At 36.3% G+C, this 28000-nt stretch overlaps 2 protein-coding genes across 3 annotated transcripts; both read right to left on the bottom strand.

Moving 5' to 3' along the window:
- Positions 1-18660, bottom strand: stat1a (signal transducer and activator of transcription 1a). Of its 2 annotated transcripts, XM_067395972.1 has the most exons (26): positions 18477-18660; positions 17241-17383; positions 13782-13932; positions 13538-13633; positions 13244-13333; positions 11996-12074; positions 11683-11774; positions 11445-11596; positions 9762-9920; positions 9218-9310; positions 9059-9118; positions 8862-8885; positions 8444-8531; positions 8301-8342; positions 8074-8157; positions 7884-7982; positions 6840-6975; positions 6690-6745; positions 6477-6568; positions 6108-6247; positions 5726-5914; positions 5541-5616; positions 4099-4171; positions 3452-3653; positions 1903-1926; positions 1-1783 (listed from the first exon to the last, which is right to left on the bottom strand). In XM_067395972.1, coding segments are annotated over exons 2-25 (2403 nt in total). In that variant the 5' UTR covers positions 17369-17383; positions 18477-18660; the 3' UTR covers positions 1-1783; positions 1903-1924. The 2 variants fall into 2 exon arrangements, with proteins under 2 accessions (XP_067252073.1, XP_067252074.1); XM_067395973.1 differs by lacking the exon at positions 3452-3653 and having other exon boundaries at positions 4-1783.
- A 2031-nt stretch (positions 18661-20691) lies between these two features.
- mstna (myostatin a) lies at positions 20692-26056 on the bottom strand. The gene is made up of 3 exons (XM_067395971.1): positions 25650-26056; positions 23937-24307; positions 20692-23373 (listed from the first exon to the last, which is right to left on the bottom strand). The coding sequence occupies exons 1-3, from the start codon at positions 26002-26004 to the stop codon at positions 23005-23007; spliced, it is 1095 nt and encodes a 364-aa protein (XP_067252072.1). The 5' UTR covers positions 26005-26056; the 3' UTR covers positions 20692-23004.
- Between the last annotated feature and the right edge of the window lie 1944 nt (positions 26057-28000).

Genomic DNA, 28000 nt, shown 5'->3' with positions numbered 1-28000 from the left:
ATTCTCAGTACATGGTTAAGTGACAAGTAAGGTTGAAAGCTGAAAACAAAACAAAAAAAAAGTATTGGTATTAACATTCTGCAATGGTTAAAAATGTAGTCTAAACATGTCCCACCAGTTGTGTAACTGAGAATTTCTTTTGGTTACATGTCTATAAGCACGCTGTATGCGGACAAGCACACTGATTGTTTTAATGTACAGTTTGGATGATAAAGAGGCGTGCATATACTTGAAAAACCTCCAAAGCTGAGTCAGTCTCAGATATGTGAATATTTTCTAGTTGGACACTATTGTTGAAGTATTGTAAATGTGTTTTGTAATGTGTGTGTGTATATAAATGCTTAACCTGGAAATGTTATCTATTGGGGTGGAAGTAACACAACCAGAAGACAAAAAAAGTAGGTCATTGATCGTATCCAAATTTGTTCATTTCCATGTGTTGCACTTTAGTCATTTTTGTTGCTTTATGTAATTTTAGAAAGCTGTTACAATTTTTTCAGCATTTATTTACTGCTATGAATGTATGAATGTACATCATTGTGTTGTGAAATTTCCTTTGACTTTGATTTTAATTATGCTGTGCTGTAAATGTTCTAGATTTAAGCTGATAAATATATTCCACAAAAAATACTAGATAAAACAATAAAGACCTAGAACACAGATCACTATGCTTTCCAGGGGGGGGGGGGGGGGGTCATATTGTTAGTCAAATTTTTAAGGCATTTCAAAACATTGGATTTCCACAACAGTACTTATCTATAAAGCCCAAAAAATATTCTGTAATTAACTAAACACAGCCATACAATCCAGTGCAAAAAGTAGAAATGACAACAAAGTACATAAAGTGGACATAATACTAATAAAGCACCAGCAAGTTTAAGAAAACAGATCAGAGATTTTTTTCACATATACAGAAACAGTGTTTAAGAAAATAAACACCTAACAGCTTAAATGTTTAATCAGATCTAAATTCCTGCATTTCTCAGTTCTTTGAGTAAATCTTACAAAACACATCCAGGTCTTGTTTTTACCCAAAATCTAACAAAGACGTTTAAAATATTATATATATATATATATATATTTTTTTTAAGAAAATGAAGCCTAATTTAGGACCATTTTTAAATTCTTGTTTTATTTATTTCATTATGACAATTTGTTTGTTCATTTCCATAATTCTCATAATGGAGTTTCATTATTGTAATACTCTAATTCCCTTATATTACAGTAAAACTTCCTGTACTAACAAATGTTAAATTAAATCAGCATAAATTAAAGGCAGTACAACAACAACTGCTGCCCCCACAATATTTGTTGGCATTCTTATAAGAAGTGCTCAACTGTTAAAAAAAAATCTTAATAGTCCTAAAAATGGGTTTCATTTTCTTTATAGAAATGACAGATTAAACAGTTGTGAAATTCATAACTTTCTCATTCAATCATTTATTACTTGGCATATTAGAAAGTGAAGTGCTCTACTGAATGGAGTGCTATTAGTACACAACTTCCCTGCCTTAAAAGTTGCTTAATTTGTGAGAGGTGAAAGTGCTGAGGTAACAGTAGCATTACTATGAGGGCTAAATCAGCGGTTGTCTTTTTGCTATAGATGACAGTGTTTTTCTAATAATTTCCTCTGTTAGAATGAAAAAGAGAGGACTACCAAACCCTATACCTCAGGCTATACCTCAGACAAATTGTTCTTTCATTTGCGCTATTAAAAACACAGAATGATTTTTTCTGAGTCATCTGTCTTCTTTCAGGTGCCTTAAGAGATGAAGTCTGATGGCTGTGATAAAACACAAAAAAACAACATTAGCATCTCACTGTATGCAGTGCACAATTTATAAAAAATAAAATTGATGATATGCATTTTATATATTATACAAAGGAATAGTAGTACTCTACCTCCAGTCGGATATCGTATCGGTTCTAAAAAAAAAAGAGAAATGGAGAGAATAACTGCTGTATATATTGAACTATTGCTTTAAAGGATTAGTCCACTTTTAAATAAAATTTTCCTCATAATTTACTCACCCCTATCCAAGATGTTCATGTCTTTCTTTCGTCAGTTGAAAAGAAATGAAGGTTTTTGATGAAAATATTCCAGGATTGTTCTCCTTATAGTGGACTTCAATGGCCTCCAAACGGTTGAAGGTCAAAATTACAATTTCAGTGCAGCTTCAAAGGGCTTTAAACGATACCAGACGAGGAATAAGGGTCTTATCTAGTGAAACGATCGGTCGTTTTCGGAAAAATACAACTGTATATGCTTTATAAACACAAAATATCGCCTTGAACGTACTTAGGCTTAGGCTGTATGTCTTACGCCTTCCCTATTCTACTTAAGGAAAAAAAATGGAATTGTCACTGCATTCAAGGCGATATTTTGTGTTTATAAAGCATATACAGTTGTATTTTTTTCGAAAATGACCGATCGTTTCGTTAGATAAGACCTTTATTCCTCGTCTGGTATCGTTTAAAGCCCTTTGAAGCTGCACTGAAACTGTAATTTTGACCTTCAACCCTCTGGAGGCCATTGAAGTCCACTATAAGGAGAACAATCCTGGAATGTTTTCATCAAAAATCTTCATTTCTTTTCAACTGAAGAAAGAAAGACATGAGTGAGTAAATTATCAGATAAATTTTATTTAAAAGTGGACTAATCCTAAGTCCCTGTAAAGTAATATTAAAATGTGTTCTGAGTTTATCACACCCCAGAAAAATGTGCTGTTAACCACCCAGCCAAATCTGAATGATTAAAGAAAACTGCCAAGTAAATGGAATAAGTTATCAAAGCCTTGAAAAAATAAGCAGTATTGTCTGCTCTCAAATGCTGGGGGCGTGTCCGTTGTTGGCGCTGAAACCACACCTACTCGCGAGAAAGATGCAGTCTCTTTCAAATGACTTGTCTAATGAATCAAACATAGAGACAGAGCACATTTAGGCCACGCCCACACCGGAGGGGAAAACAATCCAACCATCTCCATTGACTTTGTATTGCATGGAAGCTGCCTCCTTGTCATTTCTTGCTTCTAACAAAAGACAAAACAATGCCTAAAAGCTGCTGTGTGACAGGGTGTACAGTAAACAAGCTAAAAACCCTCAGAACTAAGTTTTTATAAGCTACCGAACTGTAAAAGCCAGCCTTTAAGGAGACAAGGGGGTATTTTTGGTTCTGGGTTTTTTTGCTGTACACCCTGTCACATAGCAGCTTTTAGACCTTGTTCCGTTTTTTGTTATAAGTCAAAAATGACAAGGAGGCAGCTTCACGCAATACAAAGTCAATGGAGATGGTTGGATTGTTTCCCCCCCCCGGTGGGTGTGGTTTTCAGATTATGCTCTGTCTCTATACTGATCCATATAAACAAAAGAATCATGTTAGAGGGTGGCAAAATTTAGTAGAGTTACTGTGGACTACCAACTAATTATAATATAAGCACACAAGGCAACTTACAGTCATTGGTGGACACGTACTGCCGACTGTGGCACCAGATGTCGGCACCACGAGACGGGAGGGTGAAAGCCGGGGCGGGAGATAGTCGGTCCTGCCCTATATCATCGGTTGTCAGCGGGACGGGAGGATGAAGGCCGAGGCGGGAGATGTTTGGTTCAGCCCCATTCACCAATGACAGTGGATCAATGAATCCCAGTTGTCTCTGATGAAAGTTTATAAAGCTATCCTGTGTTAACTTATCACTGCAGAGGCCACCTCCTCTTCATATCATCGTTTTTAGGAAATTTAAATAAGGAGTCCGAGCTGTTTTTATCGCAACCAGGTATTATGCATGGCTGTAGTAACTAACGAAAATGACAGTAACTCTTTGGTAACTTGTGATTGAGGGGCGAGCCACTGATGCTAATACGCTGTCGTTATTATTGTGCTAGGGGCAGGGCCATGCTTGGTGGCTCCAGTGCATCATCGAGCCACTGTTTTAGCCCCACCAAAAAATCCTCAACACAGAATTGGTGAAAAACTGTCTTTGTAATGTGTTTCAGCAATACATTTGTAACATTTATAATGTGTTTAGAAACAATTCTCAGAATTGACTTTACAGGGACTTTGAATGATTTTGTAAATATATAGATTATCATTTTACATACCACCTCCTGCTCCAGTTGGCCGTAAACCTCAGGTGACATTGGCATGAGCGTGTCGTTATAATCTTGTGGTTTCCTAAAATTCAAACACATTTGAGCCCCCCCCCAAAAAAATAATTTAAAAAAGAAATCATTATTTTTGCATGCTCAGAAATATGGAAGCTTGTTTCCACCATGAAATAAATAAGAAGTCAACAGCGACTTTGTGTCTCACAATTATTACTTTTTTTGTCACAATTGTATGATTATGTAAAACAGTTCTGACAAAAAAAAAAAGAGCTGTCAGAGTTGGTCTAAATTGCTAGATATAAAAAAGAAGAAAGTCAGAATTGTGAAATATAACCTTGAATTTACGTGTTAAATATCAAAATTGCAAATTATAAACTCGAAACTGCGCATTTTAAAGTCTGATATTTGAGATATAAACATGCAGTTATAGTTTATAGTTTAAACATGCAGAGAAAAAAAAGATTTAGATATAAATTCGCAATGCTGAAAAAAAGTAAAAATTGTGAAATATAAACTCGCAATTCAGAGTAAAAAGTAAGAATTGCTAGTAAAAACTTGAAATTGCAAGAAATTTCAAGTTTTGAATTTATTCAAGAAACTTTAAACTGAGAAATACAGTCTGAATTGCGATATATGCAGTAAACTCGCAATTGCAAGTTATAAAGTCTGAATCGCAATTGTATGGAACAGGATTAGGGCCAAGCAATAATAAAAAAATAAAACCATCTCTAGATTAAAGTTGTTAAATTTCAAGAAAAAACTCGAGGGATGTTAAATGTCGAGGGAAAAAATTTTTTGAAATAAAATGTTGAAAATAAACTCATTAAATTACGAGAAAAAAAGTCGTTAGATTATGAGAACAAATTCGTTAAAATATTTTTCTCGTAATTTAACGAGTTTATTCTCAACATTTTATCTTGACTTTTTTCTTGAAATGTAACAAGTTTTTTCTCGAAATTTAACGATTTTTTTTCTCGTAATTTAATGACTTTATTCTCAACATTTTATCTCGACTTTTTTCTCGTAATGTAACGAGTTTTTTCTCGAAATTTAACACCTTTAATCTCGAGATGGTTTTATTTTTTTGTTTTATTGCTTGGCCCTAATCCTCTTCCATACAATTGTGAGTAAAAAGTAAGAATTGCGAGTTAGAAACTCAAAATTGGATGAAAAAATCTGAATTGCAAAATACAAACTTGCAATTCTGAGAAAAACGCCAAAATTATGAGTCATAAACTCGAAAATGCGAGAAATAGTCTAAATTGCGAGATATACAGTGAACTTGTAATTGTGAGTAAAAAGTCTGAATTGTGAGTTACAAACTCGAAATTGAGAGAGAAAAAAGTTGCAATTACAAAACAAAATTCCATATAGAAATTAAACATTTCTAAAATAAATCTTAGTCTGACTGGGGGATTGTGGAAGTTATTGCTCACATTTCAGAAATGGAGATGAGAGTGGTGCTGATGTATCCCTCATCTGACTTCTTGTCGACATCCATTGGTTCTTGCTCTAAAGAAATGGAAGACGAAGAAAGGGTAAGAATTTTATTTTTACGTTTTTTAATACATTTAATCATATTTAATAGGATTTTTATATAGTTCAGAACTGTGTTTCTTACTATCGGTAGGTTTGGAATAGTATTTTTTGAAGGCGTCGTCTTTGGGTATATTGGGATGGAGGAAGCGCAGAGGGTTTTCTGGGACGTTGTCGGCGGCCATTACGCGATAGTTGCGAATAATGTCAGGAAGTGAGACGGCAGAGAGTTCCTTCTTCGTGTAGGGCTCTACGGAGCGAATCTGCGGCTCTTCTAAACCAACACAAAGCCAAACACATGAATGAACAATAAATTTGCTAAAATGGATTAGATTTCAAGTTTAAGCAAAACCCACATCTAAGTTTTGACATTTTGATATCAAGACCAGAGAAAAATCCTATATTTTATTTAGTTTAATTTAATTCTTTATTGTTCCATAGCATATCAGAATAAAGGTGAGTCTCACCGTTTGCATCATGTTGGACCCAGCTGAATGTGATTGCTCCGTCGCGGTTGCTCTCACTGAAGCGCAACAGAAACGTGCCGGGAGCTTTATCATAGAGCAGAGCTTTTGTACGGTCCTTGGTCACAAACCCCATTATACACCTGTGAGAGATGGACAGTGTTAAAGCAATGTTCCTGCTTACCCAATTCCCATTGTGCAAGTTTATTAATATGTTTTTACACTTAGAAACTTTGAAAAACTAAAAATAGAGGGAAAAACTGCTGGTAATTAAAAACATGCCACAGACTGTCAGTCTGTTGTTGTTGTTGTTTTTTACAGAATTCATTAATTATAATTATATATCCAAAATTCAAACATCTGGATTCTTACCCATCATCCCACAGGCTCAGCAGATGTCTCTTTATAAGGTCCAAAATTGCTTCAATCCACAGCCAGAAGGTGAAGTTCTTCTCGCTGCCAGACTACATCATACACAAGACTCAGATCAAATCACTTTTAACAAACACTGGTAACAAAACTAGGGTGCTCAATTCAGAAGGTTCGACCTAAATTAATAAGTAAAAATATCTAGTTTAGACCAACCTTACAAAATTTATTCCAAGGTATCTGAGCTTCAGGATCCATAACTCCTTTAGCACCTGTCGGCCAAAGTTCACAAGCTTGTGCATTTAGTTCAACTGATCCAACAGAATCAGTCACACTCAATGGCAGGCAAGTAGCTATCAGACTCACCTAGCAGTTTAGTTCCCAGCATGCTTAACTGTTCCTGATTAAGACCTCTTTTGGTGATGGAGGAGAACTGCCAGCTCAGCACCTCCGATAGATGCCCCCAAGTAGCTGAAGAAGGGGTCACGAAGAATGAAAGGTTCTGGAGAAGAAACGGCAAAAGGAAACAGAGGTTCAAGGCAAGTCAGAACCTGTGCAAGCACCTCCTGGCATCTGTTTTGTTTTGATGTAAGTAGAGCTCAACTACTGCTGAAACCTTTCAAGAACATTTGCCTTGAGGATTAGGATTTGAGGATTACTTTTTTGAAATATAAATATTCCTATTTATATTTAATTTATTTTATTTCAGTCTTAGTTTTTATTTATTTTCAGTTAGTAATTTTAGTGCATTAACTTGAACTTATTTCAGTTTTTTGCCCAAGCAACATTTCTAATTTTTTGTTTAAAAAGTATTTATCTAATATTTAAATTTTCAGTTTTCATTTTAGCTTTAGTTTAAGTTTTAGTAATTTTGTTAAGTGCTTTCATATTATTTTTTGACTTTTGTTCTTTTAAAATATTTCTATTTAGGTTTAATTTATTTTATTTCAGTTTAGGTTTTAGTTTCGTTTTCTTTTCTTTCTTTTATTACTAGTTAATAATTTTAGTGCTTCAAATTGAACTTATTTCAGTTATTTTCCAAGGCAGCATTTCTAATTTTTCATCAAGTTTTAAGTTTTTCATCTAATATTTGTATTTTCACTTTTCATTTAAAATTTAGATTGTTTTAGTAATTTTGTTATGTGCTTTTGTGATTTTTATTAGTTCTTGTTCCTTTCTATTTAGGTTTTCTATTTATTATTTTTAATTCAGTTTTAGTTTTTATTTATTTCCACTTAGCAGTTTTAGTGCTTCAACTTAGACTTATTTCAGTTATTTTCAACATTTCTATAATTATTTGTTTAGTTTCAGTTTTTCATCATGTATTTAAATTTTCAGCTTCCATTTTAATTCAGTTAAATTTGTAATAAACTTGTTATATGCATTACATTAGTGTTGAGGAGGTCTAACCTTTGGATCAGAGGTCAGCATGTTATACCACATGATGGAGGCCCATCCACTGGGTAGCTGACTGACATTGGAGATCACAACTATGGGCAGAGATGTAGTCTGAAGATGGAGAGAGAGAAGAAAGTTCATGATGATCATGATTTGGTGGTGTTCATGTTTCGAACTCAGTTCTTCTGAAGGATCTTCTCACCTCAAAGTTCATGACCAGTCCAGACCAGCAAAGCTCAGCCTCAAAGGTGATGGAGTGAAGTTCCTCTGTGACGATCAGAGGGCCCTGCCGAACATTTAAGAAACAGTTTAACCAAAAACGACTAAAATTTGTTCTAAAATATTTAAAATTTGATCAAACAAATGCAGCCTTGGAGAGCAGAAGAGAGCTCAATCTTATGAACAATAGAGTAAAAACCAAACCCTCACCTCACTAGTTCTGTTTCCGGTAACTTTCTTCTCTTTCAGTTGCTGTGAAGTAAAAAAAATATTGTTACTATTACTTATTTGACTGAATTAAACTGGAGCTACAGTATAATTTGCTTTTTGTTTTGTTTTTCTTTTCACTTTACCAAATGACGGAATTCTGCTGCCATTCCATTGGATTCCTCCATGTTCATCACCTTCATGGCCGTTCCCAAGATGTTGAACATACGAAACCTAAAACAGGAGCATTACTAAGTAAGCAGAATAATATTAATTCAGTTGGGATTCAACCAATTTAAAATGAACTACATTTAAGGAACAGCTCAACAAAAAATATAGATTCTGTCATTATTAACTCGCACTCGCTTTTTTGCAATATACTTTTTTTTTCAACTGCTGTCGTTTTGCAAGACCTGTGTAACAAACATTTTAAAATGATATCTTTTTATGTTCATTTAAAAAAAAAAACGACATGAGGGTGAGTAAATGATGACAGATTTTAATTTTTAGGGTAACTCTCCCTTTTAATGTAGAATGCAAATAAAGAAATTATGTAGCACATACCCTTTCCGTTTCTCAACGATATCCCTGGAAGGCGAAAAGAGACGTGTTAACACAAGAACATATGAAATGTTGTTTTTTCTGAATCTATGTTAAGCTAAAAATGCTAACCACATGTGTGAATCATTAGCAATGTAAGCATAAACTCTATTCTATTAAACATCTATGCTAAATCACTAAAAAGTTTGCAGACCACTTACTTGTCAAACTGCACCTTCACTCGAACAGTGTGATTGAATTCCTGAAGTTTTATGAGCAGCCTGGAACACAAAAAATTTGAATCATTATTCATCAACTGAACATTATCTGGTTTCTACTTCCAGAGAAATGTGAACTATCTGCCATGTGTTTAAGGTTACCGTAATTTGAGAGTGAACAGGACACCTGTCTTCAGCACCAAAGGTCTTTGCAGTTGGGTTGGCATGCATGGCTGTCTCTCGACTACCAAGGAGCTGAAAACACGCAAACCAAAATTACTCATTGTCAGCGACACATTTCAGAAGTGTTGTAAAGCCCGCCAATATACTACAAGCAAAAATGAAGAAAAACCTACAGAAAATTATTTTAATACTCGTTGTTTATCACATTAAACATCTAAAAATCAAGTGCCGTTTTTTCCTCTAGTTGCACTTCTCCTCAGAATAACCCACAGACCAATCAGCTGTCATCTTGCATCTTGACATCATAGCTGATGACCTTCTTTGTTTTCTGCTTTATTTTCTTATACTTCAAGTGAAATCGAAGAACAAACTGGTGTAATGTCATTTCGAACAAAATCAGGCCAAACAAAGTTCTTTTGGAGTTCGTTTAGGGAATTCAAAAAAATCCTGAAAAAAGCAAAGAACGAAAAAGAACTTTGCTGTGAGCATATCGGGGCCTAAACAAGCAAAGAAGAACTCTTACTTTGTTATGAGAGTTTTGAGGTTTAACATGATCCTGTCATCCAGAGTGCTTTTGCTGAGGGTGATGGGATCGGTGTCATATGTGAACTTCTGCTCCAGCTCCAGAAGTTTCTTGAGCTGCTGCCTGAGCTGAAGCAAAGATTCTGCGAGAGATGTAAACCTGAGAGGGAAAAACAAACAGATCTCAATAATATTGTAGTTCACCCAAAAATGAAAATTCTGTCATTAATTACTCACCCTCATGCCGTTCCACACCCGTAAAACCTTCGTTCATCTTCGGAACACAAATTAAGATATTTTTGTTGAAATCCGATGGCTCAGCAAGGCCTTCATAGGGAGCAATGACATTTCCTCTCTCAAGATCCATAAATGTACTAAAAACATATTTAAATCAGTTCATGTGAGCACAGTGGTTCAATATTAATATTACAAAGCGACGAGAATATTTTTTGTCCACCAAAAAAACAAAATAACGACTTATACAGTGATGGCCGATTTCAAAACACTGCTTCATTAAGCTTCCAAGTGTTATGAATCTTTTCTGTCGAATCATGATTCGGATCGCGTGTCAAACCGCTGAAATCATGTGACTAACTTTGGTGCTCCGAACCACTGAGTCGACACAAAAGATTCGTAACGCTCCGAAGCTTGTGTTTTGAAATTGGCCATCACTATATAAGTCATTATTTTGTTTTTTTGGTATAATATTAATATTGAACCACCAAACTCACATGAACTGATTTAAATTTGTTTTTAGTGACTTTATGGATCTTGAGAGAGGAATTGTTATTGCTCCCTATGGAGGTCTCACTGAGCCATCAGATTTCAACAAAAATATCTTAATTTGTGTTCCAAAGATTAACGAAGGTCTTACGGGTGTGGAAAGGCATGAGGGTAAGTAATTAATGACAGAATTTTCATTTTTGGATGGACTAACCCTTTAAATATCAGCTCACACTGAAATCACTTTCAAAACAACCAGTTATCTGTTGGTTAGTGCAGCAAATTCACACGACCAATGACCATCGTTGCGAAACCTATGTGGGTAACTCTTTTGTGAGTAAAATATTTCCCATTTGCATGGATTACTATTAAAATGATTGGATTTAAGTATTGTACAGTCAAAATTCGTAGTTATGATCGATACTAGTAATTCACTTCAGGCATTATTTGATGCCCCTGAAACTACAAGTGTCAGTCATTATGACATTGTGGCGGTGGTGTTCATGTGCTCTTGTAAATATGCATATGTTTAAATGCAACATATTTCCATTACACTGTGTAGCTTCACCCACAGCGAAATCTTATTGGTCCACAATCTCCCTCCACATACCTGCATATATAAACAACAAATGTGTTGCTTCACAAGGCATTAAAGTTGATGGGTCACTTTTTTATTAGGACGAATGAACAATTCAGTCTAGTATTTTATCTTACAAACTAATCTGCATATGATTTTTATTATGTGATTCTTTATAAATAATCAATTTGTACAGAAAATATGTTTAATATTTATAGTTTAGCACATTACACGTCTAAAATCAAGTGCCGTTTTTCCTCTAGTTGTGCTTCTCCAGATCATCTGTAAGCTTGCAATTTGACATCATAATTGATGACTTTCTTTTTCCTCTACCAAAAAAAAAAAAAAGGTTATAAATAAAATCTGAATTCATTTGTGGTTTACCAGTTTTGAAGCTGGTCCAAGCAGACATTACTCATCCCACCAATGCAAGCCATCTGTTGTCTGCGCCTCCATTCGGCCAGTTCTGTTGAGATCAGCTCAAAGATCACTGGATCCATAAGGTTCAGCACCTCTGACATCTGACCAATCACGTTCTACAAGGACACAAACAAGGTTGAACGCAACTGCTTCTCTTAACTAACCAGAATGAGGAAAGACGACAGATCTCCAAAGTCCTCACTATTCTTGTGTCGTGGAGTTTCATAAACATGGCGCGGATGGTCAGTCTCTCCCGATTCAGGTCTTCCTTTGAAATAGTCCCGTTGAGTTCCTCTGTTAAACAGATGTACAAACAATACTGAGTACAAAATATTCTGTACTTGCACTGCACTCACCAACAAAAAGCTGCTTGGTTTCAAAGCGACTTCTTTTGTGAATTTACATCGCTACACTATTGACAACAGACAATTTTTTCTTGTGAAATTGTGCTAATGTGACCGCACATTTATCAAGCTGATTTCGACTACAAAGAAAGCATTTCTTAATCCCGTTACCTCTGCTTTGAAGAGTTTTGCTCTTGAAGTCGTATTCGTCTTGCAGGTCTTCCAGATTTTTGATGATCTGCTCGGTGTCCTGATTGGAAATAGGAAAAAACAAAACAAACGATGTTTCACGCGATTTGACTAGGACAACTAAATGTATTGGTAACACTTTATTACAGCGGTCCACTTTAGACATTCTACTAACTACAAGTAACTTTGCAGCTACATGTCAACTAACTCTCATTTGTCATGACTTCGGTCTGATTTGCCATGTTTTGTTGTCTTGTCTCTGTGTCTGCATGTCCTGTTGTCTCTAAGCACATCATTTTTGTTTTGACAGCCCTCCATGTGCTCTGCTGTCAGTGTGGCGTTTTCCCCTCCCACTCGTTATCTTTATCTTCAATTGTGTTCTGTCGCACCTGGTGCCACTTATCCCTCATTAGCTTTCCCCTATTTTAGATCCTCTTATGCTCAGTCTTTTGTTAGATGTATGTTTGAGCTAACGCGTCGCTTGTGGTCTTCCCTTCTTGTTTGCCTAGTCTTGCTGGCTCCAAGTGCTGTTTTGTTTTGTTTCTTTTGTTTTGTTTTGAACAACTCTTTCTCATCCTGCCAGAATTTTTTGTTCTATTACCTGCCCTGGCTATCTTTGTGTCTGTTGAGACTCGGATGCATCGCTCCAGCCCCTCTCTGCATTCTCAAAGCTCTCTTCTGGGAACTTAGTGAGACTTTGCTGCGTCACGGACGACACTCTAGTCAGAGTGACTTCCAGGCTAAGACTTTGTTTTGGACTTTCTCTTTTGTATTCCTGTTGTTAACCCCCCATGGGCTCAGTGAGAGCAAAATAAATGTTCTGTTTCCTGCAACTGAATCCGTAATCTTCCCAGACATCATTAGAGTATTAGTGGAACGTCTGTATCTGCAACACGTTATTTTGATGCTCCTCAACAGACATTCTACTGACTATTTATTAGTCCCTTTGAAACTACGACAACATAAATCCGTAAAATAACAGGAAAAAGTACTGGTAGCTCATTTCCTGGACATTATCCAGTAATTTTAGGGATATTTGCGGTAACCCTAAAACACAACTAAATGAAGTGCGAAATTCTAAATACTGGTAAAACGTGTAAAAAATAATTACAGAATAATTACTAATACTTTAATGAGAGTTAGTTGACATGTAGTTGACAAGTTACTTGTAGTTAGTAGAACGTCTAAACATTGAAATGTTAAATTGCGATACATTTGTGTATATATCACCTGTACTTTGTTCTTTATGTCTTTCACCCTTCCATCCATTTCTCGATGTTTCTCCACGATCATGTCATTTTGAGTGCTGCTGGTTTGATTCTGCAATGAAATACTAATTACTAACTTCATATTATTATATAGAAAAGGGCAGCTCGGAAAAAATTGCAAAATATCTCCTTTTGTGTTTTACAGATGAAAGAAAGTAATGCATGTTTGAAACAACATGAGGGTGAGTAAATGTCATATTGAAATTTTGAGGTTTTGGTGGTGGAGATCAATTCTTGTCATTTATTAATTACAGACCTCTGACATTTGGGCAGAAGCCAGAATCTTCCTTTCCTCGCTAAGGTTCCTACTGATGATCATCGCCATGGAAACAGGATTGTCTTGGAAGAGGTTCTAGAAAACAAGTTTCACATGAACTCACAAACTCACAGACATCTGCATGTTGCAACTTGTTTTTTTTATCTCTGTATTGCCTAATGATTCAGAGGCTGCTACAGCACACTAAAAGGAAATGGTCATGTAGCCAGTTGTCGACAGGCACCTGCAAGTTCCTCTTGATCTTGCGGATGTTATGCTGGTTCAGGAAGTCTTTCTCCATTGCGAAGCGGCTGTGTTGGTGATCTAACTGGGTCAAAAGATCATGAAACCTCACGGTGGCCAGGGACTCGTTCTCCACATTAGCAACATGGTCCCTTTGAGGAAGGAAGAACAGACGATTTACATCAACTGAAGATGAGAGAGGAATGAATTCTATTTTAATACAATTTCTATATTTGTACCTATACAGTCCCTCTTATTGGGTTATCAAATGTAATAAGAAAGTAAAGATGTTTGCAGACTGATAGGTACTGTTGGGAATCAAAAATATCTTGGAATAGAATACTTAAGGTCAGGAATCAGATACTTGTCATAAAATTGAATTTTTGATTCCACTTATCAAATTCTGTGTGCGCATTTTAAAGAGTTAGTTCAGCCAAAAATGTAAATTCTCATATTTATTACTTGCCCTCATCCGTAAGATCTTCATTCATCTTTGGAACACAAATTAGGATATTTTTGATGAAACCCGATGACTCTGTGAGGCCTGCATTGCCAGCAAGATCATTTCCTTTTCCATTTCCCAAAATAACGACTTTACTCCACAATATCTAGTGATGGGAAATTTCAAAACACTGCTTCATGAAACTTTGATGCTTTAAGAATCATTTGTTTCGAATCAGTGGTTCGGAGTGTGTATCAAACTGCCAAAGTCACGTGAACTGTTAAAATGTCTTATGATGTAACAAAGCCTCGTTTACTGAAATCTTGTAATTTTGGCGCTCAGAACCACTGATTCGAAAGATTTGTAAAGCTTCATGAAGCAGTGTTTTGAAATCGCCCATCACTAGATATTGTTGAATAAAATCGCTATTTTGTTTTTTTGGCTCACAAAAAGTATTCTCGTCGCTTTTTAATATTAAGGTTGAACCACTGTAGTCACATGAACTGTTTTAAATTTAACTTTAGTATCTTTCTGGGCACTGAAAAGCAAAATAATCTTGCTGGCAATGCAGGCCTTACTGAGCTATCATATTTTATCAAAAAATATCTTAATTTGTGATCTGAAGATTCTGAATGTCTTACGGGTGTGGAACGACATGAGGGTGAGTAATAATGACTGAATTTTTGGTTCAACTAACCATTTAATGTGGTTTTAAACCATTCAAGCACAAGAAGATGTGAAAAAGAGCTCAATTCAGTATTCGTTCAGTATTCAGTATCTCTCTATATGAGAGACGGCTTATTGTGTGAACTGAGTTCTCTTTCACGTCTTCTTGCACTTGAATGGTTTAAAACCATTTGAACAGACATATACACACAAAATTATGTCCGAAAATCCTCGTAAACGCAGCTGGTCGTGTCTTAAGAGAACATACACAGTTGAGAAAGAAAATGCATGTGTAACAGTATATTGGATATGTGCATTCAGTCTTAAAGTGACAGCAGCCTAATAAACCTGCTGTGCCTGTGTTATTAATGTTAATAAAGAACAAAGAAAATCATTCGCTGATCTTGACTGAATAACTTTTTTAACTTTAATAAGGATTAATCTATATTTTATTTATGAAAAGAAAACTATGCAGTGTTATTTTACATTTGATTTCAATTTCTGAACTTTAATATGTATTTTTATTTTCTAATTTGCTTATTTGTTCTCATTTTATTACTGACTGTATACTTGTCTTTAAAGGTGCCCTAGATTCAAAAATTGAATTTACCTCGGCATAGTTGAATAACAAGAGTTCAGTACATGGAAATGACATACAGTGAGTCTCAAACTCCATTGTTTCCTCCTTCTTATATAAATCTCATTTGTTTAAAAGAACTCCGAAGAACAGGCGAATCTCAACATAACACCGACTGTTACGTAACAGTCGGGATCATTAATATGTATGGCCCCAATATTTGCATATACCAGCCCATGATTGAGGCATTACACAAGGGCAGCCAGTATTAACGTCTGGATGAAAGGCATTAGACAAGGGCAGAACGTCTGGATGTGCACAGCAGAATCATCAGACTAGGTAAGCAAGCAAGGACAATAGCGAAAAATGTCAGATGGAGCGATAATAACTGACATGATCCATGATATCATGATATTTTTAGTGATATTTGTAAATTGTCTTTCTAAATGTTTTGTTAGCATGTTGTTAATGTACTGTTAAATGTGGTTAAAGTTACCATTGTTTCTTACTGTATTCACGGAGAAAAGAGCCGTTGCTATTTTCATTTTTAAATACTTATAGTCTGTATAATGCATAAACACAACTTCATTCTTTATAAATCTCTCCAACAGTGTAGCATTAGCCGTTAGCCACGGAGCACAGCCTCAAACTCATTCAGAATCAAATGTAAACATCCAAATAAACACTGTACTTACGCGATTAGACATGCTGCATGACAAACACTTTGTAAAGATCCATTTTGAGGGTTATATTAGCTGTGTGAACTTTGTCTATGTTGTTTAAGGCAAACGCGAGCTCTTGGGGCATGGAGCGCGAGATTTAAAGGGCCATACACCCTGAATCGGCTCATTTCTAATTATGCCCCAAAACAGGGTTAAAAAAATTAATTTAAAAAAATCTATGGGGTATTCTGAGCTGAAACTTCACAGACACATTCAGGGGACACCTTAGACTTATATTACATCTTTTAAAAAAACGTTCTAGGGCACCTTTAATAATGTTTGAAAATATATATTAGTCTAGTTTATTAGTTGTTCTTTAGGCTGCTGATTGTTGTTCATGGTATTCAGCAGCAACAGAATGTTTTGCAAAAAGACATAGAATAAATGTGTTTGATATCTAAATGTTTGACTTTTTTTACCATATTGGAATCGAAACTGAGAATCGATAAGCAGAATCACAATTGTAATCGAAATCACCAAAATTCAAATCAAACCCAACACTATAGTTTGGTGTGTATGCCATAATAAGTTAACGTTTTTCTGGAAAATGTCATATGTTTGGTAAGATCATCTGAAGATTGTTTTTATTAACATCATGTGATCTCAACATGGAGGCTTTATGAACAATAAACAGTTTTTGAACAACTAACTTCTTTTTTGCAAATAGTCAATTTTCTTTACATTTGAAGTGTACAAAAATTACCTTTAAAATATTTATGCATCTTTTAAAATATTACTATAATTATTATAATATATCACCTTTAAAATATATGCACCTTAAAAAGTACTCATTAATTGTTTAATGTTTAAATATTATTTTAATTAATACTAATTACCTTCACAAATGTTTATGCACATTTAAAAATATTTCTTCAGATTTTCATATTTTAATATTAACATTTTAATAAATATTATCTTGCACTTTTACACATATTTATTATGAAGACATTGGTTGCCTACTCTAGTTTAGCATTATTATACTTGCAAAAGATTGTGGTTGTGTGTTTGATATGGTAACAAAGCTAAAGAGGGTATAAAATCATTCATCCGCACCAGTCGTGGCTTTCTATCCAGCTGCTGAGGTACTGCCGGATGGCCATTGGAAAGTTGTCATCGTAAAGTTGGTCAACCTGTTCCAGAAACTTTGAATCCAGTTGTTGAAGCTCCAACCACTGACTCATTTCTGCGACTGTGGGCTGAAAGGTAAAATAAATGAAAATATATGTTTGGGTAATGGATGGGCCACAGTGAATTGCTGGCTGCATAATCAAGATTTTCTTGCAGAAATTAAAGTAAAACAAAGGTGGAAGACTGCAGACACACCAGCCTAGCAAAGCATTTCTTTGCAAGATGCATGATTAGATTTATATCTCGATTTAGGTACAAGACGTTTTGAGGTTTTTGTGCTGTGTGTATTTCTAACCTAGTAGCTACTAACAGATTTGCCAAAACACTAATGATTGTGTGTTTGTGGAGCTCTAAGACAGATGTGTACAACACATGTACAAACATGTACAACACATGTAAAAAAGATTATTTTTATATTATTATTATTAAAATGTTTTCATAGTTTTAGTCTATAGTAGGCATAGTTAAAATAGGTCAATAAGAATAACATTAGTTTGATTTGAATTTGATTTGAATTATTTATATCTTTGAAAAATAATATTTTTTCATTATTATTATTATTATTATTATTACAAATAGGCTGTATATGATATTTAAATTATTAACAGTATAACAAAAACAACGTACGTGCGCGCGCAAGTGTGTGTAGAGTAGGGTTTATCAGTACTGTTGCTGTATAAATATACATTTTACGAAGCTTTATATGAAAACAATAGACGTCTATGCGATGTACCCAAACATACAGCAGCTTTGGTAAACATGTGGCTGGGTGGGTTGGGTGCATGTGGGGTGTTTTTAAGTTTAAAATGCACAGCAAGTTTGATCATTCAGCCTGAATTGGAATCAATCCATATTAATAATAATAATAATAATAGTAACAACAATAACAACAGTTGAGTAGGATATTTTTATTATTTTAAGTATTACATAATAGCATTCAGGCCACAAGTAAAAAGCTCGGTTTACATATGGCCTTGTATGTTTCCATTACTTTCTTAACAGTAAAAATCCCCAAATAACACGTGAAATCTTAGGATTACATGTATTCTTTATTATAATAATATCACGCATTCATCAAACGTGTGATCAAAACTTCCTGTAATTTGTCAAACAGAAAAAAACGATGAATGCGGAAATTAAAGTTATTATTTTGCTACTCACCCCAAATGTAATCCAAATACGGTTAAAGTAAGAATCCGCAGATATATGTTTAATGTGTCTTCAATAGCAGCAGAAAAATACGGAAGAACAGGCAAGTTCCCTGTTATTGTCGATTGTTATTGAATTCCCAGTAGTCTTTCCAGTAGATGTCCGACTTTAACTGCTCGAGTAGCACGCCTGTGCATGTTTGAGTGAAAGCTGATTGAACCAATCAGTGAGCAAAATCTTGTTTGTTACGTATGCACCGGCCTATCAGCGCGTCCTACCGTCCTTTATGACGCAAGGTGGAATTTTGGACCAACGTTGTTGCGCAGCCCACGTGATTTATAAGAAACTGAAACTGCGTAGTACACCAGAGGAAGATGCTTATTGCATTACTGCGTAAAAACTGAGCTGAAATGCATGTAATAATCAACTTAATAGAGTGTAATAAGAAACATATTTGTTTTAAGAGGTAAATAAAAGTGACAGGACTGTATGGTATGGGGTCAAATAAGGTGAAGCTCCATCTTACCTGCTGCATTGCAGTACAATTTGCATCTTGCTCTATGGGGGAGACCAGGACTAGTGTTCTTTCTCCTCACTTTTAAAACGTGAAAAGCCATTGTTTGTGTTTATTTTTTATTTGTTTTGATATCATCTCTAAGCATGATTATTATATGGTTAGTTGCATTTTATTTTATATAAAGCCTTTCCTCACTTTTCATCCTGTTTGTATGGTACAACAGAGTCACACCTTAAGAAAAAATTGCTTTTCACTATGCCTATAGAGTATGATTGCATACAAAAATATGCATGTTTTTATTGAACATTGATGGACCAATAGATTTTGTGTAAAAATAAATCCTAAAAGTGGGCCACACATGATGCAAAAGGCGCAAAGTATTTACACAAATACTTTAGCTTAAACCTTTTTAATGTCTAAGTTAATACTTGTTTAAAACAATAACTTTAGGAAAGTTTGTACTATTTTCTGTTTATTTTGATAAATAAAATAATTAAGTTTGTTCAATAAATATACTGTTATTAAAATATGTTTATTTTAAAAGTACAGAACCAAAATTATTTTAAAAAGTAAAGATTCTGAAAGCATTCAATGAGATCTCATAATAATTTAATATAGCTTTACAGTAGTAAGAGTAAATATGATATTATATGATATGATTAATATCATATTTTTAAAATGTGATGGTTTCATTATAAATACGTTGATTATCTCTAAGGCGGACAGCCAACTTAAAGGTGCCATTGAACGTTTTTTTACAAGATGTAATATAAGTCTAAGGTGTCCACAGAATGTGTCTGTGAAGTTTCAGCTCAAAATACCCCATAGATTTTTTTAAAATAATGTTATTCAACTATGCCGAAATTCAATTTTCAATTCGATGGCACCTTTAATATATGATATTTATTACCATCTGAATCTAACCATGTCATGGCAACAAATGGAAAAGTCTGCCTGCTTTTCATTACCATGTTAATTATTGTGCCTTTCTCCCGAACAGCAGGGGCGCTGTTTGTACCTCAAATACCATACTTTACAGTCTATGACTTTAACGTATTCTTCCGTTGTTGAAAAACTATTGCTTTAAGTTGAACAAAACTGAAATCATTAACAAGACCTTTGTCTCAAAATTGCATCATTTTAGCAATTCTCATTTGCTACTTAAATCTACAAAAAAAAAACAAAAAAAAAAACATTAAATATCAATTTAACACAGAATCAACTTTGCGCAGCTGCCCACAATCACGTCAAGGATAAGCCAAATGTCCACATGCATCTTGGAAAAGCGGATGTTTAGGAAAATGCTGCAGCAAGTTTTTGTGGCCTCTAGTGGTTTAGAGGAGAATAAAATCAAATGGATCTTTTTTCTTTTTAGCCCCGTTGTGCCCTACTAATATAGTGGAAAGGTTGTTCCAAAACAAGCCGTGTCTTCATTTACAACTGAAGATATTTTTATCTTCATTTGCATGTGGTCACGGGCTCCACGTCATTGTAGATCACTTTCAGTATGTGTAAGCTGTGAAAGATCTCTATTTAGGGCCCGAACACCGAGGCACACGCGTCAGAAGTGGTGAAAATTTACGTCTGATATGGGTTTCAGAATTAGGTGTGGCAAAATGGCTCGATAGCGCCACCTACAAAATTTCAATTAAGCGCCCTTCTCCCTACGTTTCACATACAGGTATGAAATTCGGTGGACACATCTAACAGCCCAATAACTACAAAAAAGTCGCTGGGTGCAAAATCTGAAAACACAACAGGAAGTGAGGTATTTTGAACTTTCTCTGCAAAATCTTTGCCATTTTTGCCATTTTCAGATGTTGTACTTTAACAAACTCCTCCTATTTAATTTAATCAGATCAACATCATATTTGGTCAGTCTAATCTAAAGGTCTTTGCGACATTAAATTGCGAAGATCTTGAGTTTTTTGCTGAGGGTGTGTCTGTAGGAAGTTGTTGTAACTCGGGCATACAATGTCTGATCTGCCCCAAACTTCACATGTTTGATAAGAGTCCTGGCCTGAAGACATCTACATGCCAATATTCAGTGACAATCATAGCGCCACCTGCGGGCAACAGGAAATTACATGTTTTGCACTGTAATAAACTCCTCATAGAGATTTATCCAGAACAACATCATATTTGGTCAGTCTAATCTTAAGGCCTTAGCGATGTTAAATTGTGAAGATCTAGAGTTTTCGCTGAAGCATGTGTCTGTGGCGGCCTAACAAAGTCTGATGTTTCGCAGAAAGAGGAAACTGTTGTAACTCAGGCATACAATGTCTGATCTTCACACGTGTGATAAGAGTCCTGGCCTAAAGACATATGCCAATATTCAGTTGATCATAGCGCCACCTGCTGGCAACAGGAAATGGCATGCTTTACACTGTAATTCACTGCCAGAAACACATTTCAATATGTCATGAAGTACCAAACATGCTAGAAACACATTAAATCATGCAACACTTGGGTAAGTGTTAAAGTATCCGATTAACGCCACAAAAGGAAGTTGTTGTAACTCATAACAACTCGTAACAATGTCCGATCTGCTCCAAACTTCACGTTTGATAATAGTCTTAGCCTGAAGACATCTACTTGCCAAAATTGAGTTACAGTAAAAAAAACAACCACCTGTTGGCAGCAGGAAGTGTGACAATGTGTGAAATGATATTTCTCCTGTATTTACTCGCTTACATGCATGTCGCCCACTGTTCACTGTTTTCATAAGGCCACCGGATGGCAGTCAGCCCGGGTGTGAGGGCCCTTTCATCGCCACTTGCAGCTTTAATTATATTTGACCCTTCTGATCATTGCTTGATTCAGAGGGTAAAAAAGCGCACCCACTTAGGAAATATCTTATTGTCATCCTGCATTGTGAATTTAATTCTAGATAACTTCAGCCTACTTTATTGCCAACTCAAGTGTGTGTGCAGCTATTGAATCATGCAGCAAAGTGTGCAAAATCCTTTTTTAAAACGCGAATTAGAAGTGCACTCATTGTCCTGGGGACAGACTTCTACTATTGTTGCCTCACGGGGCCTCCATCACACTGGGGAGCCCTCCAGAGAACAAAATAACACAGGAGAGGCTTCAGCTTCCATGGAATATGGGGTTGTTGCTTTTTGAGCGCCATAATGTGCTCCACATGCTTGGAATGGTGTCAATGGTGTCACTCTGTTAAGGGTTACTGAGGGACAACATTGAAGAGGTCCCTTAAGGACGTGGAAAACAACTCCTCAGAAACATCAGTAACAGGCATTTTACTTGGTACAACAGATCAAAACTACAACATAATTTTGAACCATAGAAAACAATTAATTCCATGTTAAAATCATTATGACCATCTCTAGCCTAAGCTATTATGTAGGATAACTATTGAATTGGCAATTTAATCAGTGTTGTTTGACAAGAACATAAGATGCACACTTTTGCATAGTTGACATGTTCCAGCAATGTTTAATACTACTTAAAAAGCATAGACATTATGACCAGTTACAGCACTATAAAGTTTCCTATCCCTATCATTTGTCAACTACCCATATGCTATGAACCAACTGCAGAATTCCTAAAGTTTGTTGTTCGGACGTCATGTTGAGTGAGTTTCTGGGTCAGAGTTCCTGTTTTTGGGTCACTGGGGGATAAGCAACTTTATATAAATAATCAACTATACAACCCCCTTTGACATTAATTTAAAACTTAAAAGTACTTTTTGCAATTTGTACATTCTGATATCACACTAGTAAAGCCCGTCAGGTCAACTCTATGCTCAAATGCATTCACAGAGGAAGACTTATACCTTCATAAACTTTCAAAAGAAATCCTTGTCACCTTGCTACCACTGTCCTTGTGTACAACAGTTGATGAGAACAAACTAAATGATTTGGCTAAGTTGGTTTGTTGGGACCCTGGTGTGGTCAATTGTTTTAGCAGGAACTATAGGGACAAGGTAAAAGTTATTTTCACTTCCCTCTGGGCCAGAGCATTTAGGGCTTGCTGTCCTAGTGACTGGAAAAGCCCTTGGGCTCAAGAGCAGCCGCAAAGATCTACAACCATTGAAGGGATTTTTCCGTAGATTATCTGCTCACGGTCATTGAAATACAGCATGTTTATGGGTGACATCTTTGTGGGTGTGCAGCAGGGTCCTGCGCTGCCCCGAGGGTTGGCCTTGTTAACGATGTGACTGTGGGGGTACTTCTGCACGCATTCACCGGAGCAGTAATTGGCCTTGTAGCGCTTGGGGGCAATTATCCAGTCCCACCCGAAGTCCTCGAAGTCAACAGTGAGCGGATACCGGCAGCAACGAGACTCGGTGGAATGCTCATCGCAATCAAGGCCGGTGTCCCGTCTGGACCGCTTGCCAGTGTCTGATATTTTCACCTCCAGGAAGGGTTGCTGCAAGGGCGAAAGAATGGTAAGTCATGGTCATGCATACTAGGCATGCAGATGTGCAATTAAGCACATACTTGACATGAATTGCAATGCACTTGTTACAGGAACATCCCCTTTGACCAAGCAAACCTATTTTCAAGGGTATAATGTCCTTTTGAGATGCCCGACTGATGGCCTACACCCCAAAAAGGGTGAAAGGCGAAGTAGTAGTAGTAGTATAATGGCCCCTTGTAAAGTTCAAATGAACCATGTCCTCCACCATTGCTTTCAAATCTCATTCAGACTTGGCAGGATGTGCCAAGTTTGAATAAGATTTGACAGCCATGGTAGAGGGCAAGGTTCTTAAAGGTATGCTTAAACTCAACAAGGTGCACATTTGAGAGGAAGATGATGAATTACAACAAGAATTGGATGAGTATTCCTTTATCTACTAGACTACTCTGTAAGGTAAGACTATGTACACTTTCTTAAACCATTTACAGATTTGTTAATCAAAGTTTGACAACTGTAGTTTGTTGTATCCTAAAGAAGCATGTACTTAAGTACCAATGCACGCACTGACTTACCAGTCCTTCCTCTCCAGATTCAGGAGAAGTCAGAGCAAGATCATTTCCTTTCATGTCAAAGGCCTTGATTTCTATCCCAAAGTTACTCTGGGGCTGTTTGAGCCACAACTGCAACAGCTGCTTCATGTCGATGTGCTGCCAGGAGTTTGTCCGGGCGTTCACATCAATTTTTTGTGCACGTATTCTTGAGTGGCTGTTCCCTTCAGAAGAAGACTTCAGATGAGATATCTGGATGAAGACCGTGGTTGGCTCCTCAGCTGGTCGGAGATAGATCCAGAGCAGAGCTTTCAAGATGCTGTCGGGCAGAATCTTTGGGCTCAGTGAGAACATGCAACACTTCGGCATCCCCTCAAGATGGGTGATGGCTTGCGCTGCAAGGTATTAAGTTTACTAAGACCATGTATACCTTTTTTACTTCACACTCTCAGAAAAAAAACAGCTTGTTACTGATGCAATACTTAATACTAAAAGGGACACTTTTATACCTTATTAAAACTTACAAAATGTTCATAGTAGTACCTTTAAGGACATATTACTACTCCAAAGTTCTAATATGTTTCTTTTAAGGGTAGATAAAGTACAAAATTGTCTCTTTAAAGGTACAACAGCTTGTAACTGGGGCTGTGGTAACCTTAAAGGAACAAATTTAGTAAATTTTTCTGACAGTGTAAAAACATTTACCATGGTAAACTATAGTTCAAAGATGGGCAACTCTGCTCCTGGCACCACTTTCCGGGAGATTTTAGTTTCTACCCTAATAAAACACAGCTGTCTAAGCTACTCAAATGCTGTGTCCCAATTCACATACTATCCATCCTAAATAGTATTCAAAATTAGAATTAGTGTGTCCCAATCCCAAATCGTAGTATGTTGAAATGACTATTCCAATGATACAGGAGGATTTTAACTAAAAAGATTATTGACAGAGCAGTTTAAACAGTGACAGAATGTACTAAACTAAGCGACAGAGAAGATGAAGATGTGATTATGATGAAGTAGTATGTCCCAAAACTTGCTTACTCTTCTGATACACATTCAAAGTATGTACTTTTTCTTCACAAAAACACTACATACTTTTAGGGCAGTAGGCAAATTTGGACAAGGCAAAAGTCTTCAGGATTACTTGAAAATATCAGACAGGTGTGTTTGATTATGTTTGGAACTAAAATATGTGGGACAGTGGCTAATCAGGGGCAGAGATGCCATAAAATTCTTCAAACAGTGTAACCTTTCTTTACTTTTTCTCATGACACTGGTTGAAAATACCAACTGCCAGTTTTACTGATGAAACATCAATAGAGTAATTGCTGTATTTTGGCAGAAACTAAGCTTTCCATTGTAAATCCTTTTAAGAGCCCTTATTTTCACAGGCCAAATGTGCTTTGCATGTTGTCTCTTGGTGCACAGCTCTGCGTATATGCAAGGTCTGTTGCCTTTGGCCATCTCCCAACAACAGCAGAATGAATGAACCGTAGTCGGTTCATCGTCAACTATTTCAATAACTCTTTCAAACGTATTTGGACACTTAAGCCACACTTCAAAAAGTATGAGTTTCATTGCATCACAACAAAATAGCAAACCAAGTGGCATCTGCAAATGATGCTAGCCCTTTCTCAGAACTAACTTGACATGATTTTAATGACATACATTTTTGACTTAAGTGTCCAAATACCTTTTGGGTCAGTATATATTGCAGTACACTGTAGTACTTACGTTCTGTGGCCATGGTTATGATGGTCTCACTGCTGCCTTGTTCCTCATCCTCACTAATGCCTCCATTTTGGTCATACTGATCCAGGAGCTCCTGCAGTGGAGGTGCTTTGGGTAAGAGTAGCTTGACCGTGTCTCTACTGATGTTCGGAGCCTGTTCTAGACGCAGGATGCTCAAAATCTGAGACTTAATGGAGTGCAGGCGCATGCGTTTGCTCTGTTGTCTAAACTGACAGGTTGTGCACTGGCCGTTGTCGTCTCCAGATGTCACAAATGCTTGCGATGTTGTTGTTGCGCTCAGGCTCTGACTCTGTGACCCCAACACACTCCAAAAGCTCAGATAAAGAAGGAGAAACATGTCTTCTGATGTGTCTTCGTAGACGTTTACACATTTGGGAATGGACAGCACCTTTACGCACTCTCTCCAAACAGCACTGGACAGATGTACAGCCTCCCAGGCAGTTTTATACTTAAGATTCCCTGCTGTTAGATATCATGTGATTGGTTGGATGAATAAGAAGTCCAGATGAGACAGCACAGAGATGTTCTGCGCTTTGGGTAAATTCTAAAAGCAAGTTTTGATTTGAGGATTTTCGGGGATATTTATTTTGTTGTACATGCCATGTATTTATTATGCAAATACCATAAATATCATAAAAAATTCATTATGGGAATTATCCATTAAAATTTGATGTGCCCATGTGTCTAGCCTTTCCGATGTTTTTACATCTTCTAGGACATCTAATCCTTTTAGGAACTGTATGTTTATCATGCTGCTGGAGGATTCAATATTGATTGCAAGGATGTTTCTAGGCGGTTGTTAAGATGGCTGCTTGGAAGTTTTTGCATATTGCTATACATTTGTGAGGGTGTTCTGAGTGGTTTTAGCATGTTATCCCTGTTGAAAAAAACAGCATATGCTGATTAGGTATGTTTTGAAGCATGAGAGCTTGTCTGAGCTGGTTTAAGCTGCTCCTGAGCTGGTTAGCTGGAGCTAGTTGCTTAGGAGCAGCTTAGAACCAGCACTTAACCAGCTAATGACCAACTGAGGACCAGCTTAAACCAGATCAAACCAGCTGTCATGCTTCAAAACATACCTAATCAGCATATGCTGTTTTTTCAACAGGGATGGGTAGTTTCTAGGGTATTGCTAGGTAGTTGTTAGGTTGGTTTTTAACATGTTGCCGAGCTGTTGCTAGTGTGCTCTGTGTGGTTCCAAGGTATTGCTAGGTGGCTGCAAGGCTGTTCTGACCATTTTTAAAGTGTTACTATTATGGTTGATGGAGTATTTCTTGGTGGTTGCCATGTGGTTGCTGAGTTTAGAATTTGAGAGTGTTTGTTTTAAGACGTCATCATGTTGTTGCTTTGGCATTATGGATTGTTACTAGGGGGTTGCTAGGTTGTTCTGACAAGTTTTTTATTGTTGACAATGTTTCTAGGTGGCTGTTATGGGTTTCTGAGTGATTTTTGTCTTGTTGTTTTATAATTGAGAGTATTACTTTTAAGACGTCATCATGTTGTTGCTTTGGCATTATGGATTGTTACTAGGGGGTTGCTAGGTTGTTCTGACAAGTTTTTTATTGTTGACACTATGTTTCTAGGTGGCTGTTATGGGTTTCTGAGTAATTTTTGTCTTGTTGTTTTATAATTGAGAGTATTACTTTTAAGACGTCATCATGTTGTTGCTTTGGCATTATGGATTGTTACTAGGGGGTTGCTAGGTTGTTCTGACGAGTTTTTTAATGTTGACACAATGTTTCTAGGTGGCTGTTATGGGTTTCTGAGTGATTTTTGTCTTGTTTTATAATTGAGAGTGTTCGTTTTAAGACATCATCATGTTGTTGCATGGGCGTTATGGATCATTACACATGGTTTCTAGGTTTTTCTGAAAGGTTTTTACAGTGTTGGATGTGGTTTGATTGTATTTGTAGGTGGTTGCTATGAGTTTGTTATGATTTTTAGCCTCTTGCTATACAATTGAGAGTGTTCTTTTTAAGACATCGTCATGTTGCTAGGGGTTGCTAGGTTGTTCTGACAAGTGTTGTTGCTATATGGTCGACAATGTTTTATTCTGTCTAAACACCTGAAAATGGGTGCATTCACCAGTTTATATTGGTGAATGGACTCTTTTCACTCTTAGATCACAGCTGTAACTTTTAACGTTGTTTTGTTGATGTGGTGCTTCTTGAATATGCAGGGAAGATGACTGAGCTGTTGCTAATTATTGCTACAGCTGTTCTCTGACAACTGCAGATACAGATGTCTCTGCTCTCCCTATCTCTCTTTTTCCAGCAGTGCAGCTTTAATAGATGCATAAATAACAACAGATGATAGCGGGGATGATAACAGAGGGA

This window comes from Chanodichthys erythropterus, chromosome 10 (assembly GCF_024489055.1).
Source record: "Chanodichthys erythropterus isolate Z2021 chromosome 10, ASM2448905v1, whole genome shotgun sequence".
NCBI lineage: Eukaryota > Metazoa > Chordata > Actinopteri > Cypriniformes > Xenocyprididae > Chanodichthys > Chanodichthys erythropterus.
The sequence above is the reverse complement of the archived record's forward strand: the minus strand, read 5'-3'. Positions and strand labels throughout refer to the sequence as shown.

Coding starts and splice junctions, on each gene's coding strand:
- stat1a (XM_067395972.1), bottom strand. CDS start 17,368: ATGAGTCAGTGGTTGGAGCTTCAACAACTGGATTCAAAGTTTCTGGAA. Junction 11,775..11,995: donor CAAAACTCTTCAAAGCAGAG/GTAACGGGATTA, acceptor TCTGTTTAACAG/AGGAACTCAACGGGACTATT. Junction 8,343..8,443: donor CAGCAGAATTCCGTCATTTG/GTAAAGTGAAAA, acceptor TTTACTTCACAG/CAACTGAAAGAGAAGAAAGT.
- mstna (XM_067395971.1), bottom strand. CDS start 26,004: ATGTTTCTCCTTCTTTATCTGAGCTTTTGGAGTGTGTTGGGGTCACAG. Junction 24,308..25,649: donor CATAACCATGGCCACAGAAC/GTAAGTACTACA, acceptor AATACCTTGCAG/CGCAAGCCATCACCCATCTT. Junction 23,374..23,936: donor AATCTGGAGAGGAAGGACTG/GTAAGTCAGTGC, acceptor TCGCCCTTGCAG/CAACCCTTCCTGGAGGTGAA.